Raw genomic sequence first — 17,825 nt, forward strand, 5'->3', positions numbered from 1 at the left:
CGGGGACAGGCGCCTTTTGTTTTTTCGGGCAGTTGGCCGCCATGTGGCCCGGGCCCCCGCAATATAAACATAACCCGAGGCGGTGGCGGCGCTCAGAGGTGGATTCGCCTGCCGGCGGTCCTGCACTCGCCTTCTTCGGCGGGGTGGCGGCCGTCGCTGCCGGTTTGGCAGGAGGTTTGGTCAGAGCGGTTTTCCCCGTCTTGGAGCGATTGAGACGGGCCGCAATAAGGTTGCTGGTTGTAATCCATTCCGCAATAGTCTGGGGTTCACGCACCATGCATGCCCAGGTGCAGATTTCCGAGTCGACAGCGTCGTGGAAGTATTCATATTTCATGCGTTCGGGCCAGTCCGGGAGTTTGCTCGCGGCCAACCGGAATTCTCGGGCGAACTCTGCAAAGGTTTTATTTCCCTGCTTGAGAGTTTTAACAGTCTTGATGGCTTTGTTCACCTCCTCCGGATCTTGAAAACGGAGTCGCAACCCTTGAAGTAAAGCTGCCACGGTTTGAAGTTCAGGGGCCCCTGCTACTTCATGCAACTCCACAAACCATTCTGCCGCGTCTCCATCCAGCACGGATACGATGTCACGCACCCTCTCGGCTTCGGACCTATAAAGATCATCAAACTCAAGCATGTGTGCGTCGAGTTGCAGGATGAAATATGGCAACCTGGAAGCCGTCCCATCAAAACGTGCAGGAATGTGAGGGCGAGGGTAACCCCTACCGGCTCGTGGAACTGGGGCCGGAGCTTGTGCAGGCGGTGGTTGCGCCCCTGGACCGGGGGCTGGAGGTTGCACCGGGAGTAGGACTCTACGTTGGGGTAGGGGAGCGGTAAGATCTGGGGCGATGGGCCAGCGAGTCGCGCCACCTGTGCTAGGTAGAGCCACTGATGGCGCTTCGAGATTTCTCTGGAGCGTTGCTTCCCTTGCCGCCAACTCCCTCTCACGACGTGTGAGAGCCTCCCGTTCACATTGCAGCCTACCCCGTTCTCTACGTTGCAGTTCCACCTCGACTACTCCTTGGTTTTCCAGCGCTTTAAGGCACTCGCGTTGGCGCTGGAGCTCGAGTCTGGAGTGTTCTAGGACTCGATCACAGGAAGTGAGGTCTTTGAGGAACTGGTCTCTTAGGACATCCTTCTCTCGTGAAAGTTCCGTTTCCACGGCTCGGCGCTGCTGTTCACGTTCTTGTTCAAAAGCTAATCGCTCGCTTTCAAAGGCTTCCTGCTCCTGATCCCGTTCCTGTTCTAAGGCTTCGCGCTCTTTTTCGAGAGCCATCCGTTCCTGCTCCCAGTCCCGTTTGGTTCTCTCGAGGGCTTCCAGCTGTTCCCAAAGATCCGAAACCGGGGGACGCCGTGCATCCGTGGCCGGTAGGGCGGTAGCCCCCATCAACTCAGATCTGGAGGCGCGGGCACCGTCAAGGGGCATGGCCGCCGCTCCCTCGAGATCCGATAAGTCCGGAGGGTCACGGGTACGGGCATCTTCTTCAAAAGTGAGCCTGAGTCTGGAAGTTTTAGGTAACTCCAACACTTCCTCCTCAGAGTCCTGTCGTCGTTGAGCGCGAGCGCCAGCGCTCCAGTGCTCTGCCAGTGATCTTCGGGAGGGGGATCCTCGAGGTATTGATCCAGAAATCTTGCTAGGGACTCTTCTGTGTCCCCGTGGATGGTTGATACCCCGATTTCCTCCTCGACCCGTCGCATCACCGGTTTGTAATCCATATGCTGGCGGATGGTGAAATGTTGCCCCAGGGGGGCGCGATCCATCGACACTCCGCCACCAGGATCGTAGAAATCCTGACGCACTTCCAGGCGGCCGGCCGAAACCATGCGCCGAGCCATCAGGGGGGCTTCTTCCACTTGCTCATGCAGTTGGAGGAAGGCTAAGCTCCGGCTGAGCCGAGGCTTAGAGAGGGTCACCAGGGAGACGGGTTCCGCTGGCTCCTCCAGAGAGACCGTCGTGTGGAAGGAAGATATGGAGCCCTCTTTGGGGGCTACCACAGTCTTGTCGCCTTCCAAGTGCGACGAACTCTCGGTGTTCAATCCCTGCATGTCGTTGGGCATCAGGGATCCACAAAACGGATGGAAAATGGTAGTGAACCAAAATCAATCCGAAGATAGAGAAGTGAGAATCCGCATAATGTAAGGAACCTCAAAGGACTCGAAACAAAGTAACTGAGTTCAGTACGTTTATTTCATAAACTTCAATGATCGCAATACACGGAATGCGGATTCTGACTTTCCCAGGCTTAAGGTGTCGCTTTTACGGAACCTTCAGCCACCTCCCCCAAACGTCCCAGCAGAATTCCCACGACAGAACAGAAACAAGCTTCAAACACACAAGATAATCACAGCAAGGTTAAGGCCACAACCACCCCGGGCACGAAGCCCAGAACGAGGAATGCGCCAAGGCCAGGCAGGAAAGAGCAGAAACTAACCCCCACCCTTACAATAACAGCTGAAACAGTGGAACAAGCTTTCTCGGGGTTGTGGTCTCTTTTCTGGAAGCCCCTGGAGCACCATTTATTGGGGATTCTGTAGTTGTGTATTCTTGCACTTTAATTGAACTAGTTGACTCAAAACACTGTTCCACTTTATCACTGAGTTGCTGATGCTTAGAACAGGCAATAGGGTAGGACTGTTACATTCGTGCCCTGATAGGCTTACCTAGAGACCATCTGAACTAGGTGCCTTTTGAGGCTGCATATATAAATAAAATATAGCTGCCGTTATCCTCTTTTCCACGCCTGTTTTCATTTTGGATAATATCAAAGCCTTGGTTCCCAGATAGCAATTTTGACTGACAAATCATTGCTTTCTTCTCCAAAATTAGGCCAACCTTCTCATATTCTTTGATGCTCCCTGTGCCCTAGTTATAGATGTATGACTATATGTAAAAATATTGCCTATACAAATAAAGCAGAGAAATGGATTCTGTTAAAACATCTAAAAGGTCATACTGGAAGAGAAAATCCTTTTAAGTATATGGGTCTTGAGTCATTAAGTGCTTAAAGGTAAACCCTAGCACGTTGACTTGATCCTGGAAAAGCACAGGTGTCCAATGAAGTTGTTTTTTAAAAGGTGAAATAATTACCGTGTTTCCTCGAAAATAAGACAGGGTCTTATATTAATTTTTGCACCAAAAGATGCATTAGGGCTTATTTTAGGGGAAGGGTTTATTTTAGGGGAAATACGGTACCTTCACAATTCATTAAAGTGGGCTCTCGCAGCCCTGTTGCTTCCCAATCACATGTGATGTAAGCGGCATCTTCATTGGCAGGGAGCACCCTGCTGGATAACACCATCCTGATCTGTAACTACCGGTAGGGCTTATTTTTGGAGTATAGCTTATATTTTAAGCCTCCTCCAAAAATCCTGAAAAATCATGATAGGGCTTATTTTCGGGGTAGGGCTTATTTTCGGGGAAACACAGTAGGATGTTGTGGGTTTTCTGGGTTATATGGCCATGTTCCAGCAGTATTTTCTCCTGATGTTTTGCCTGTATCTGTGGCTGGCATCTTCAGAGGTGTGATAATTATTTCAGCTGTTCCCTCTAATTAACAAATTAGTAGTTATATTCCAGATTGTTTTTGAGGGAGCCCCATGTTGCAGCCTTGACATTCCAGAGGCATCTATCAGTGTGGCCAGTTTTACAGAGTGTAAGAGGAGAGAGTATTTCTGCACTTAAATCATCTAGGCTTTGCTCTATCTTCATTGGTTGCAATGTATTTCCTGCCTACTTCAGAGTGCTGGTTTTGAACTAGAACCCACTAAATGATCTGGAACCCAGATTATGTTAGGGAAATATGAAAGGAGACTGTCTTTAAGAAAGCAACAGTGTTAGGTGTGCTCTGTCCTTTCACTGTCTGAACTAAGTAGGAACATGAACTATGGCTTTTTGGGTCATGACATCACTGTTGTGGAACATCCTCCTTTAAGAAGGCCAACATAGCCTAATCACTGTTTGCCTCTTGACAAGATGTGAATATTTACTTACCCTGCTTACTTGGTGAAGGTACATACAAGATGGCTGTTAGGTTGTGGGTGACATAGCTGTGGTGTTACTTTCGGGTGGGGGATATTATAGTTGTTTTTAACATACTGTAAGTCATGGGTGGTAGTTTTGTTTTGCAAGATGTCTTGGGATTCTTTCTTAGATGTAAAGGTGCACTATAAATACTTTCAATGAAAAATGAATGTAACTTGTTGGATTTCTGAATTGTATTTTTGTATTAATGTTGATTATTATATACTGCCTTGGAAAATGAGAAATTGTAAAATGAGAAATTGTAAAATGAGAAATTAAAAATAGGGGTGGAAAAAATAATCTGGTTACTACTGTAAGGAATGTCACTAAAACTCAAAACAGAAAAGCTAGTATTTATTAAGACTATAGGTACACACAAGAAAACCTTACCATTTGACTAGAAGCATCCTGACTAGAAGTCAATCCTTATTTCTAGAAACCTCTTTTAAAATTCTTATAGAAAAAATAGTGCCCTCTAATGAATGTAATGTGCCTTTACACTGGACTGGTTCTTACAAATTCTTCCTCCTCCATGCACTCCCCCTCCTATTTTTTAAAGACCTTGTACTGTGAAAGTTGAGATCTGGCCGCTGTGTTTGGGTTTGTAGGCGTGCACGTGCCAAGTTGTCCTTCCGCTCTCTCAGTCTGCTGTGCTCTTCTCTGGAGATGTTCAATATTGCTGTGTTTAAGCAGCTAGTGCCCAGGGATTGTGTTGTCAGGGTTGTTTGCTGAGTATCAGTAAAGACATATGTACGTTGCAAACTTCACTTAAAAAACAAAGATCTTGTCAAAAAATCAAGGGATTTAAAAAAAATCCAATTATTTTGCAAGATTAACTGTTTTCCTTTAAACTGTTTTCCTTATAATTATTACTTCATAGAATGATTATTTGACCAGTTTCATATGTAGCGGCCAGGGCATTATTGGGTTTGCAATGGTAACTGCCTTGCAAAACATAATTTATGAGTTAATGTTTTAGCTTTCCTGTAGTTATAAAATATTTTATTAAGACAATGAGGTTTACATTGACAGGGTTCCCAATTTCGTGTAAAAATTTTAAATGGCTTATAGGATGACTGCTTATAGTGGTAGAGGTGGAACTATACAGTATAGTATATTGGTGTATAATTACTTGTTGCACTTTGCCTTCCTGTCAAAATCTCCCAGAGATTAGAATTTAAAACATGTAATTGCCTATATTAGTGTATAATTGTTATTGTGTTAAATAATCTCACCATGTTGGGATCTCTTAGACCACCCAAAGATTCCTCTCTCCCTTCCCTAAAAACTGACATGGCCTTACCCTTTTCCCTGCTCTCCCAACTCAGTTCCTCCCTCTCCTCTCCCTTCTCAGTTCCTCCCTCTCCCTTCTCCTCTTTCTATCCCTTTCCCTTTTTTCCTTTTCCCATCTAGCCTACCTCTCTCAGTGAGGTTTTAAGGAATTTAAGGCCATCTATGGGAATGTATTGATTGTAATGAGATTTTAAATTTGTGTGAGTTTTAAACTGTTAAGCTAGAATTTGTGTTGAAAATGTTGGAAATGACTCAGAGGCCCTTTCCGCACGGGCCATCCGGACGCCCCTGCACCGGCAGGAATTCTCTCGGTGCAGGGGTGGGGGCCGTTCGCACAGAAGCGTGCGAGCGGCCCCCGCAGAGGCCGGCGCAGGAGAGGCGGCTCTGCACGGAGCCGCCTCTTCCCCGTCCCTCTCCCACTCACCTCATCGCCTTCGTCGCCCTGCTGGCCTCCGTAGACCCGCCCACGCTGCCCTCCGACCTCCAGGGGTCGGAGGACAGCGAGGGAGGGTCTTAGGAGGCCAGCAGGGCGATGGAGGTGACGAGGTGAGTGGGAGAGGGACGGGGAAAACAGCGCATTCCCGGCAGTGCCATTCGCACCGCGCCGCCGGGAATGCGCTGTTGTTCCTGACGCCGCCCTGGGGGAGGGGGAGGGGAGCCAGGTTGGCGCTGCTGCGTTTTGGCAGCGCTGCCTGTGCACACGGTTCCCTGGGGACGGCGTTTTTGCCGTCCCCAGGGCGCCGTTTATGGCCTGTGCGGAAAGGGCCCAAGTCTGTATGGAAAGGTGCAGTATACAAAACTAATCAATCAAGTTGAGAAATTGCAGGGAATTTGCGGGGGGAGCCTTGGGAGGGTGAGGTTTGAGGAGGGAAGCGACCTTAGATTGGTGTAACGACAAAGAGTCCATCTTCCAAAGTAGCTGTTTGCTTCGGGGAACTGATCTCTGTCATCTGGAAAGCAGTTGTAATTCCTGATGATCTTCAGCTCTCACATGGAAGTTGGCAGTTCTGGTTCTCCTGGAGGAAGTGACTGCTTTGGGGAGGTGGGGTGGAATCTATGGCTGAATGGTATGAGACTAATCCAAAATCACCCATGAAGACATGGAGGGAGGATAACATAGAATGTCCATTTTCTCTCCTGCTCTGTGTCCCCCACCCGCCCACATACAAGTCCTTACAAGGCCTAAACAAAGCCTCACCTCTCAGCAAGCACACAGCCTAAACAAAGCCCCTCTGTATCCCCTCCCCCAGCAGCTCACACACAGCCTCACCTCCTTCCCTCCCACCCACCCTGCCAAACTACCTTTAACTGCCCCCTGCTTCCCTTTTCCTCCTTCCTCCCCTGGGTAGCTTCTCCCATTTTTGTCTCTCCCACCCACCTAACTATCCTCCGCTTTTCTCTCATCCTTCAGCTTTTTCCTTCTCTTTCCTTTCCATTTATTCCTTCCTGTTCCCTTCTTTAACCTTTTCCACTCCCTCACCCCTGACTAACAGGAACCAAGGCTTGGAAGGTTTCGTAATATTGTTGTGGTTGCTTAGCTTCCCCACACATGGCCGCTAAGATAGTAGTCTCATGAGGTCTCAATGAGCATTCATTTCATAAAGATAGATGTTGTTTACTTGTGGGGAAGGGTGACTGCTCAATGTATTTTTTAGAAGATTCTTCTGCTAACTAGGATGTTCCCTAAGGTTTGTAGAAAAATCTCCCATGGTTTCCTGAGAACACAACTGTGTATAAATGCAGATATTCCATAAACTCAGCTCCAGCTTGTTAGTTGGCACCAAACTAATATTTCAGACAAGGGCATTTGTGAAGCACAGTTTCTAATAATTGTGGTTTACTGTTTCATTAAAATTCACAAACCATGGTTTCCTGAGAACACAGCTCCTTGAGTCTACCTGGCTACAGAGTCAGCAATATAGGGAGAATCTGTGCATGTAAGTGGGCTTAAAGGTGCATTGCTTGTAAGTTTGGGAAGTGTAAGCATAAATCAGGTGCATATCTGAATGTAGGGTATCTGCAAAGTACTGCTTTTGAATTCTGTTATTCATTTAAATGTGTATACCCTATTGATGTTATATAGCTAAATATAAATTGTTTTTGTTTGATGCATACATAAGATATCAACTAGAGTTGAATCAGGGTCACTGATAACTTTTGCTAAGCATCTGAAATACAGTTCTGAAGATCTTAAGATTGATGACACTGCAGTGCCAAGTAGTTTAACTTTTCAGTATCTTTTTTCCTCCAAAGTGTTCCATAGAGAAACAGGCAAACATTAAGTATTCAGTGTTTAATTTATGTGGTTTACTTTTCTGCCAGCTTTATTTTTTTATGTTCATAACACCACGTTTTATTTATCTATCTATTGCTTTATACGGTCACAACTTGAGTATGTTATAGCTGCCTTATTCAGAATCAGACCATCTGTCCCAGTATTAGCTAATCCCACTAACCAAGGCTTTCTGTGGTTTCAGGCAGGAGTCTTTTCCGGCCCTGATTATTTTTTTCCCCTTTACTGGAGAAACCAGAGATCAAACTGGCCCTTTGCATAAAATATTTGTGAGCCTAAATGTGCTTTGCACTTTGTCTTCCCACAGCAATCTGGTTTGCATGGATAGAATAGTATTAAAACAGGAAAGGTTAATATAATTAATTGGCATTAACTATTTTTTCCCAAATGAGAAAAGTCAAGTTTTTTAAAACAACCCTTGTGAACCCATTCCAGCCCACCCTGGTTTCAAAGGTTGCTTTCTCAGTGTAGATGTGTGTACCAGTGTAATACTATCCCTTTTGTTTGCAAAGAGATAATTTGTTCCTTGTGTATATCTTCTCTGTTAACAGTACTTCTAAGAGCCTTTACTTTTTGCTTTTATTACAGTCTGAAATCGGTTTTGGGAAAATGGAAACTTATATCAAATTGGAAAAGCTTGGTGAGGTATGTATATCACTTTTCTTTCAAGCAGTTAGGAGTTTCCTTAGTACTTTTGTGATACGGTTAATGTTTACATTGGTATTTTTAATGCGCAGAATGTTTCAGAATCACATAACCACAGTAACATTGGTGCCAATTTAATATTAAATCATGGTTAAGCCAAGTTGTAGAGGTGGGAATTTGCATTTGAAAGGGAGCTAGAGGTAAAGAGAATAGCTCATCAGAGGCCGGACACAAGATTATTTAATCGTGGTTATGCCACTGACAGTGGCATTCATGAAATAGTGACCAGAATTTCCTTTTCAATGGGACTACATGTTGACAAAGATACAGGACAGTAGCAACTTCAGGTCTTATAACAATTGTCAGTTCACTTTACAACTTTTTGAAAATTTCTATTCATACTACAAACCGATATGCCTTTTTCCTTTTGGTTACTTCAGAATGCTCATGGAATTTTTCTGAAATGTTTTTTAACTTTTTACACAGGGCACTTATGCAACAGTTTATAAGGGACGAAGTAAGCTAACAGAAAACCTGGTAGCTTTAAAAGAAATAAGATTAGAGCATGAAGAAGGAGCACCATGCACAGCCATTAGGGAAGGTGAGCAGTTTCTTTTCCTTTCAAATACAGCACCATCTCACGTACTAGTATTATGACTGTGTGTAACATTAAAAAATACATCAAACCCTGAGCCAGATTAGATATTCTTTCCATTGCAAATTAAATCTGGAGATTAAGGCTGGATTCAGGTACAAAAGTCTACCATATTTGCTATGAATGAGTCCAATGAATTCTTTGGGCCACATTCTGTTGTATCAAACTAAGTATACCTATTTCTGCTTTTTGTGAAAAAGTGTAGTTTTCTGTTACTGTCTGCATCAGTAAAGTACGGTTTGTGTTTGCCTGGACCTCCAAATCAGGATTCCAAGCCATGCCTTTAAACCTTAGTTTGGAATCCTGGTTTGCAAGGAGAGAGCAAAGTCTCTTGGAAATACCTAATTACATGGTGGAAAAAGAGGAGGGAGGAGGTGACCCTGAGAATCCAGGTTGTCTGATGGAATCATAAACATTATGTCTGAACCGCGCTAAAGAGCAGACATAAAACGTATCTCCTGTCTTCTGGAGATAAAAAAAATCTCTGGCTCAAGCTATACAAAGTGAATATTTGTAGCAAAGGATTCTTTACCCTTTAAACATCTTGCATCCTGAGAAGTTTGTGTAATACATCGTTCTCAGCCCAAAATATTAAACTGTGAAGTATTCATGAACAGGCTGCTTATTTACTTGGACAGGTGTCAAACTGAGCTCCTTTGCTTTGCATAAAACATGATGCTCCTTAAACTTAACATCTTCACTTAAAATAGGCTATTATTCTAGGTGTACCAGAAAAGCTAAATATCTGGATGAACTGTAAATAAATTGCTTTGATTTTAACCTTAGTTTCCGGCAGGTTGGCAATTATGTAACGGAATGTTTCCCTAAACAACATACTTCCCTGCACATAGCAAAGTAGGTTCCAGGAATGGTTCTAGGCTAGCCTTCTTTTGGCTCCTTGCTTTCTTTGTGCAGGATTTGTTTTTATATGAAGGAGTTATACAAGCACCCACCGGCAATCCAAAGTATTCTAGATCAAGCACAATTTAACTGCTTGTGTGCAAATTACAGTAGGCCTCTGCTTAGACTATACAAGCCTCAGGGCTAGAGTGCACAAAATTCCAGTATTTAGTGAATAAACTGCATGAGCTATAACCATATTTTCTTTTCTTCTTGGTTTATTCTGAAATTAGTAATTAGCCTGCATTTTCCACCTTAGTCTCTATTCCCACATCACTTACAGAACCTTGCACCTTCTGATCATCTCTATGTTAACTCATACTGAGCTTCTGCTTTTCAAACTTCCCTTACATATACATTGGAGACAATCTAGAGACTTTCAAATGCACTCTGCTTTTATTGAAGCAAGCAGGAATTAAATATTTTGGTCCTTTTTATTGCAGCTGGAAAATAGCATTGCATTTCTTCCTGGCTTTGTGTAGCACGTGGGGTAAATTAATGATCTGCAAAATAATTAACTTATTTCCAGACGAAGCTACTTTTACTCCATTACCCAAATGGCACAATAATGTACGTACAGTCTAGTTTTGCTTTTTATTACCAATCTGTCTTCTCTTCATTTCTTCTTGCAGTGTCATTACTAAAAGACCTAAAACATGCAAATATTGTTACGCTGCATGATATTGTTCACACAGACAAATCTCTGACTCTGGTCTTTGAGTATCTGGTAAGTTGTTTTTAATTAATACCCTCAATCATCTCACTTTAAATGTTTGACATTTAACCCAGAATGGAACCTCAGTGTTATATATCTGAACTGAAATGGGCTAGGTAGGTATACTAGGTATTTTGCTGCCAGATTCTTGTGGGAACCTGGTTAAAAAGTCAGTCAATTTCAGTGTATTTAAAAATGTGTTTTGTCTTGTCTTGCAATGGCTGTGATCTATAATCCTGAAAATGAAATGTGTACATCTTTCTTGTGGGTGGATGTAGAGAGAAGGAAATTAGGCCAGGTTAGACAACTGGAAATTAGGCCAGATTTTTCTTTTTCAGTGACCAGTTGTAGGAAAACCTATGTGCTCCGTGTTTTCAGGATTTCAGCTGTTGTGTCAATACATTTTTGCTTGCTGCAAGTGGAAAAAGAATAATGCCATTTCAGCACAGCTGTAAGCTATTTATAGTGTGGGATACCTTTAATTGCGCTGGTGGTGTAGAAAGAATTATGCACCCAATATGATCAAGTTCAGAAGCCCCATTGGCACTTGTTCTGTATTAGAGGTGTGGACAATTAATCATTTCTTTACACTAAGTACAAGATGGAGATCAATTTTCTTTCTTTCTCTACTTCTGTGTCTTTGGCCAAGACTAACCCTAATTGAGACTGATCCTTACCTGAGTGACAAAATAACACTTGATAGGGCTTGTAACTCCAGGGAAATCAAGAGAGAAGGAATTGTGAAGGGCTCCAACTGATGGCATTCAGTTTCAGTGATTCAGCTTAAGAATCTTCCTGGATTCATTGTGGTCCTGAATTGTTCTAATTACAGTAGCTATCTGAAAGCCTTTTTAATTTTATAGCCTGTTATGGAAAGCAGTGAGCCATTCTTTCTGAGTCTGACCTGGGGACTGTCATTCATATCCTTTAGCCTAGATTAAAACAATGAAGAGGCTAGGTCCCTGATGAGGATGAGTCACTGGGGAAGAAAACTGGATTGTCTTCTTGCCAGAACGCAGTTTAGGTTTTTGCTTTACTTACAGAGCACTAAATATTTTGGGCCCTTTGTTTGGGCCTGCTAAGAATTCACTCAAAATTCTCTCCATCTGTGCACAAAGCTCAAATGATGAGGGTTCACAAAGGCATTCTTAGTTCTTGATACTCTGCTCTGGAACTCTCTCCCTCCTTCCCTCCGTCAAAGATTTACCAAAAACTGACCTTAAGCATTTTCCAACAATATTTACATTAAGTTTTAGGGATCATGGTAGAATATCTGCTGTGCATGTAAAAGGCTTAAATTTTAATCCTGGTATTTCTGGTTTAACGGATCAAGTAGTAGGTGGTATAAAAGACCTCTGTTTGAGACCCTGGGCACCAATTGACAGTCAGAGGAAGTAGTATTGATCTTAATAGACAGTGGTGGCGAACCTTTGGCACTCCAGATGTTATGGACTACAATTCCCATCAGCCCCTGCCAGCATGGCCAATTGGCCATGCTGGCAGGGGCTGATGGGAATTGTAGTCCATAACATCTGGAGTGCCAAAGGTTCACCACCACGGTAATAGACCAAGGAGCGGGATCGCTATGAGGCGGCCTCATTTGCATTGGATTAATCATGTATCTTTTGGGTCTTAATTAATTAAACTATTAAAGTTGCATGTGAGCAAAGCCTCGCTTAGCTTGTCTTGGACAAGTTCAAGCAACTTTGACTTGGAGTGGCATTATATGGAAATAAGCACATTGGAAGAATTGCCTAAGCAAATGAACATTTTCAATGTATTCAGCCAGTTTTTTAGCACACTGACTTTTTTTTTTATTTTGTCAGGACAAAGACCTAAAGCAGTATATGGATGACTGTGGAAACATTATGAGTATGCACAATGTAAAGGTAGGTCTTATTCCATCATGTTCAATTAATAATCACTGTTTTTGCATCTTCGTAACCACAGGTACTTCTGTTAACATTGATACATTTTTGACGTATATACCTCTGTTTGAATAACTCTTCCTTGAAGTGTTCATTTATTTAATGCACCTTAAATTCCCCTAGAAGAGTTCAGAAAAGAACAATTGTTGCTGCAAGTATTTTAAGTTATGAAAGAGCTTACCTTTGTATAGCCCAGATATTTGATACTCATACCAAGCAAAGGGTATTAAGTGGCTGATGAACTGATGAGGTCAATGGGGTAGACAAAAGAATGTGCCTCAGCAACATAAAGCTTGGCTTTTCATAAGAATTCCAGCAGTTTTTATGCCCAAATTGCTGTTAGTTGTCCAGGGACTGTGAGAGATGGTGTGGTTTAGTGGTTAGCAAATTGGACTGGAACAGATACCCATTTGCCATGCAGATATGCTGAGTGATTTTGGACTAGTTCTCTCTCAAGCTTATACCACAGGGTTGCTGCAAGGATTTACTTAGGATACAATGGAAGAGGGAGAACTGATTTGCTTGAAAAAAAATGACCAGTTCAAATTCACTAAATAGGTAAATCTTATAATGTCATCAAGTTCTTTATTTTGGAAATCTTTTTATTTCATTTTGTGCAACAGTTCTCTTAAAGTTTTTTAAATTTTTCTGATTTAAATCTAACATTGTTACATAATCTCTGATATTGGTGTATTAATTGGCTTATCAAGATGTAGCAAAGAATATAAAAATACATGTTTGACTCTCTTTTTTTTAACATGGACCCAAATCTCTTCTAAGAACTCTCCTGACTTCATGTTGGAAGAGTAATTTTTGCAGTCTCTGAGTGTTATAATGGATCTTTTGGCCTACCTTACGGAACAGTTATAAAGATCACAAGAAAATAATTTGGGTGAATTTCTTTGAAAAGGTGCCGTGCAAATTCTAAATATGGTTATTATCTTTAGTGTCTTAACAGAGCTGCTAATGGGCAAGGTGTAGTGGCTAAAGTGAGGGATGTGGGAAATGCAGATTCAGGCTTGAAGCTCCATGGGTGGTTTGGGCAGAGCCCTTTTGCTCTGGCTGATGTAATTAAAACTTGAACATGTCCCTTAGATGATTAAAACAAAGTTGGGAATCCTATGTAGTAGACAGAGTACTTTTTAAGAATACTTTGCAAATAATTAATAGCTGCTGCTGTTCATTCAGAACTGGGAGTTTGCCTTTGTCTGATGCAAAAATACCCAGCTAAGATACAAAGAAAAGACCACCCTCACAAAATATCCATAAATGCAACAAATGCAGATGTTATGGTTTGACATTTCCCAGAGTATGTTGGAATTGCTGCAAAAAAAATGGCTTTCAGGCTGCTTTCTAAACAGGTTGGCAGATGCTTGAAAGAAGCAACAAAAGCATTTTATTCTCAAACATTTCTGTGGTTTAATTCAGTGAAAAAAAGGCTCCGTGCCAGGGTATTTTGTGTGTTTGTTTCCTGGTCACCTGGTGAACTGTAATAAGCTGAAGCTCCTTCCTCGCTTATACCTGCTGTGTGAAGCACTTTTTTTGGATCTTTGAGCAGGTGGTTCCTTTTGCAGGGCTGTTAGCCGGACATATAAAAAAATCACTGAATAAAACGAATTGTCAGTGGAAGTTTCATGACAGGACAGGGGGCAGGCACGGTGGGAGAAATGTGATTACAGATATATGTAGCTGCACAAGTTCCCTTTGTTTCCTTTCTCATATGATTGACTTAACCTACAGTCTTCTTTGTGTGGTGGGATGCATAAGAAAATGGTTGCATTTCACATAGATGTGTGTAACTATGTGGAAGGGTAAGCAGAGGCATGGACACACAGAGTGCAGAGGAAAGGGGCCTAATTCAAATTAATCAATTGATATTTCTGTAATAGATACAGTTACAAACAAAGTGTCTTCCTCACATTTAGAGGCCTACAAGATTCGCCCACTGCCCTCCAACCTCCAGGGTCAGGAGGGACAGCGCAGGGAGGGTCTCAGCTCAGTCCAGTAGAGCCGCACGCAGGGATGACTGAGAGGCAGTGGGGGGGGGGGATGGGGAAAAGCAGCGCAGGGTTTGCGTCCCGGCGGTGCCGCTCAAGCATCGCCGGGTAACACGTTGTCTTTTCCAAAACCTCCTCTCAGGAGGGAGTGTTTTTGGAGGCTGCCACCGACGCATTTGGGGAGGTGGAGGGTTTCAGTCGCATGCTTGCTGCCATTTCAGCAGCCAGCCAGGTGAACTGCGGTTCCTGGGGGACAGCCGCTTTTTTGCCGCCCCGGGTTTACATTTGGCCCAGCCCGGCGGAAAGCGGCCAGCCAGTAGGATATCTGGTTTGTGAGAATGGTTAACTGCTTTAGTAGACTTTGCCTTTGTTTTCATTTAGCAGAGCCCAGGAGAGTTTGGCAGAGCCCAGGAGTTCTGGCAGAGCCCAGGAGAGTTTCATTAACACTTTTGAAAGTCTAATTTTAATTAATCCTCTTCTCTTCCCCTCCCTTTTTTTCTTTGATAGTTATTTTTATACCAGATTCTGCGTGGTTTGGCATACTGTCACAGAAGGAAAGTGCTACATCGAGACCTCAAACCACAAAATCTGCTAATTAATGAAAGAGGGGAATTAAAGCTAGCAGATTTTGGTATGGATGGTTTGTTTTATTGATTCAGTTATAAACAAAAATCTTGGATGCAAATTTCATTAGGTGTTAGGAATAACTACACATATAACATTCAAATGTCCACAACACACAGGATTGAACATCCTTATTTTGGATTGAGTAGGTAGCTTTTAAGGATTTGGGCAAGCAAGCTTGATTACAGAACTGTCTTGTTATGAGCCTGTTGATATGTAGCTCAGGGTCAGCACAGTTTCCAAAGGACAGCATTTTTAGAAGCTTATGGAAAACAGGTAGTGCAAGTTGAGTATGCAGAAAAATTGGAAATTTCTTTTTTAGCTTGAAACAAAAAACTATCTCAGTGAATTTTCTTTTGTTTAGTTGCAAAATTGGCTCAGCTCCAATTGATGTATTTTGTGTTTGCTGACATCTCCCTCCCTCCCTAATGATGAGGAAGTGAAGCTGATTCTGATAAGCACCCTCTAGCACTGTGTGACATTTTCTCTCTCTGCTGCCATTTCAGTGCTCCAGGACCCACTGCTTAATAGTACTGAATTCCCTTGGTTAACAAACATTTGTCTAATGCTCTTTCCATTTTGTAATCTATGTTAAATTGTGCTCCCTACCCATATCTGTCAATTCCATATATATATCACAGTACTCTTGAAATTCTTGTTAAAAGCAGTGATTTTTAAGCACTGACAAGCTTTTGAGGGAAAGTAAAAAAATAAGCAGGAAGAAAAAGAAAACTGAGAGAAAAGAAATGGAGAAAGGGAAACTGGTTGCTTTGTACTTCCCAATTTTGCAGGCAGGGATTCTCAGAGCATCTACTTGGATGGTTTTTGTGGCAAACTCTTTCCACCTTTCACTCTTGGTCTCAAGCGCATCTCTTTTCCAAGCCTCACCTCAGAAAAAAGAAAAAATCTCTGGGCATGCTCTTTGTACTTGTGGGAGAGGTTCAGGAGGTTCCTTCAGGCAATCCTTTTCTTGTTCATCTCCTCCGTGAAAGTGTGGGTATTCTGTTCTCTTTTTAAGCAATTCTCTGGAGAGCATAGTATAGACTCTTTCTTACCAGCAGGACTGCTGCTTGTGTGGAAAAACTGCTTCCAGCTGAAGGCTCTTTAAGTCTTTAAAACAGGAACAGACTCTGAGTTGGGTTGCATGGCATATACTAGGGACACAAGATGTATGATTTGACAGCTAGCCACAAATAGTAGCCCAGTTGCGAAAGTCGAAGAACACAAAGAAGCCCATGAAAAGGAACATGAGCTTTGTGCAAAATGGTAACAATATTAGGTTTCTAGATAACCCTTTTTGTAGGGTCCATTATCTTTTAAAATGTACCTCAGTGTCAAGCAGCTTTTAGCTGAGAATATGCATACTCCCCTGTCTCCTCCCCTCGTTCTCTGTTTGTTTTAATTATGTGGCCCATTTTAGTGGGGACCTTTTGGGTTTCCCCTGGCTCTGCTTTAGTTCTCAGATGCTGGCTGTATTATATTTGTACTGGTTTTAACTTTCCCCTCTCTGTATATGTTTATTTGTACACCGCCCTGAGCCCTCCAGGGGAGGGCAGTATAAAAATCCAATAATTAATAAATACATACATACATACCCACCCACCCACCCAAATGACATTAGAAAGAAATAGATGTGCTTTGTAATGGGCCATGTGGCTCAGTAGCACTGCCTTTCTCTGCCTCCTCCCACTGCCCTCTTGGCGACTTTGTGTGGGTTGTCTTCTGAGTGACTTACAAAGCAAAATGTAGTTGTGAATGTCTCCAGCTTTGTGCTCTTCATTCTCATTCAGAGCACTGAACTTTAGGAAGAAATATGCAGGCCTCCAGCCTTGGATTGTTCCCATCATCCCCTGCCAGCATGATGCTCGCGGGGGATGATGGGAACTGTGGTCCATAACATCTGGAGGGCCACAAGTTTGACACCTGTGTTCTTTCAAAATCAGAAGCAAGAACTTGCTCTGTTTTTACATTCTTGTAAAAACTCAGTAGTAATTTCTGCAGAGGCTGAAATGAAAGGAAGTGTTTGAGTGCATCTGTCAGCAGATCTACCAAAAATTCATACTGTACTTTGTTTTTAAAGGTTTGGCTAGAGCAAAATCTGTCCCTACAAAGACCTACTCCAATGAAGTTGTCACATTATGGTATAGACCTCCAGATGTTCTTCTAGGATCTTCTGAATATTCAACACAAATTGATATGTGGTATGTCATGTTCCATTATTCATCTGTTTTTGTTTTCAGTTAAATTATGCATATTGTATATTTTTTTATCCTTTAAGCTCTAGAACGAGGTGATCTTCATAAAAAACATTTTAAATTATAAATGAAGGAAGAAGGAAAGGATATTTTAATCATCTTGAGCTTATTTGTAGGAAGTTGTTGAACAATTTGTATTTTTAATCAATAAACATGTTCCCTGCAGGCCTTTGTGGATCCCATACAGTGGGATCCACAAAGGCCTGCAGGGAACATGTTTATAGTGGAATCTGTTACTTCTTTCTTAACAGTGCTAGCAAGAAATGCAAATTGTCACAGTCATGAGCTGCTGTATATTTAAAGTGGAAATGTGTTGGTGTTTTTTTTTCAATTTACATGTTCATTTTTCTCTCTAAAGGGGAGTTGGGTGCATATTTTTTGAAATGGCATCTGGAAGACCTCTCTTTCCTGGGTCAACTGTTGAAGACGAATTGCACTTAATTTTCAGACTTCTAGGTAAATAAATAATGCTTAGCACTAACCTTGCGCAACTGTGGCCTTACCT

General features: G+C 42.5%; 1 protein-coding gene across 3 annotated transcripts in view; it reads left to right on the top strand.

The window, feature by feature from the left end:
- CDK17 (cyclin dependent kinase 17) overlaps positions 1-17,825 on the top strand; it is a 119,583-nt gene that overhangs the window by 92,705 nt on the left and 9,053 nt on the right. For all 3 annotated transcript variants that reach the window (XM_048502341.1, XM_048502340.1, XM_048502342.1), the window contains exons 6-12: positions 8,190-8,246; positions 8,733-8,847; positions 10,434-10,528; positions 12,343-12,405; positions 14,949-15,072; positions 17,146-17,266; positions 17,679-17,776. In XM_048502341.1, coding sequence (XP_048358298.1) covers positions 8,190-8,246; positions 8,733-8,847; positions 10,434-10,528; positions 12,343-12,405; positions 14,949-15,072; positions 17,146-17,266; positions 17,679-17,776 — 673 coding nt within the window. The remainder of the gene's footprint in view (positions 1-8,189; positions 8,247-8,732; positions 8,848-10,433; positions 10,529-12,342; positions 12,406-14,948; positions 15,073-17,145; positions 17,267-17,678; positions 17,777-17,825) is intronic.

This window comes from Sphaerodactylus townsendi, linkage group LG06 (genome assembly GCF_021028975.2).
Source record: "Sphaerodactylus townsendi isolate TG3544 linkage group LG06, MPM_Stown_v2.3, whole genome shotgun sequence".
NCBI classification, from domain to species: domain Eukaryota; kingdom Metazoa; phylum Chordata; class Lepidosauria; order Squamata; family Sphaerodactylidae; genus Sphaerodactylus; species Sphaerodactylus townsendi.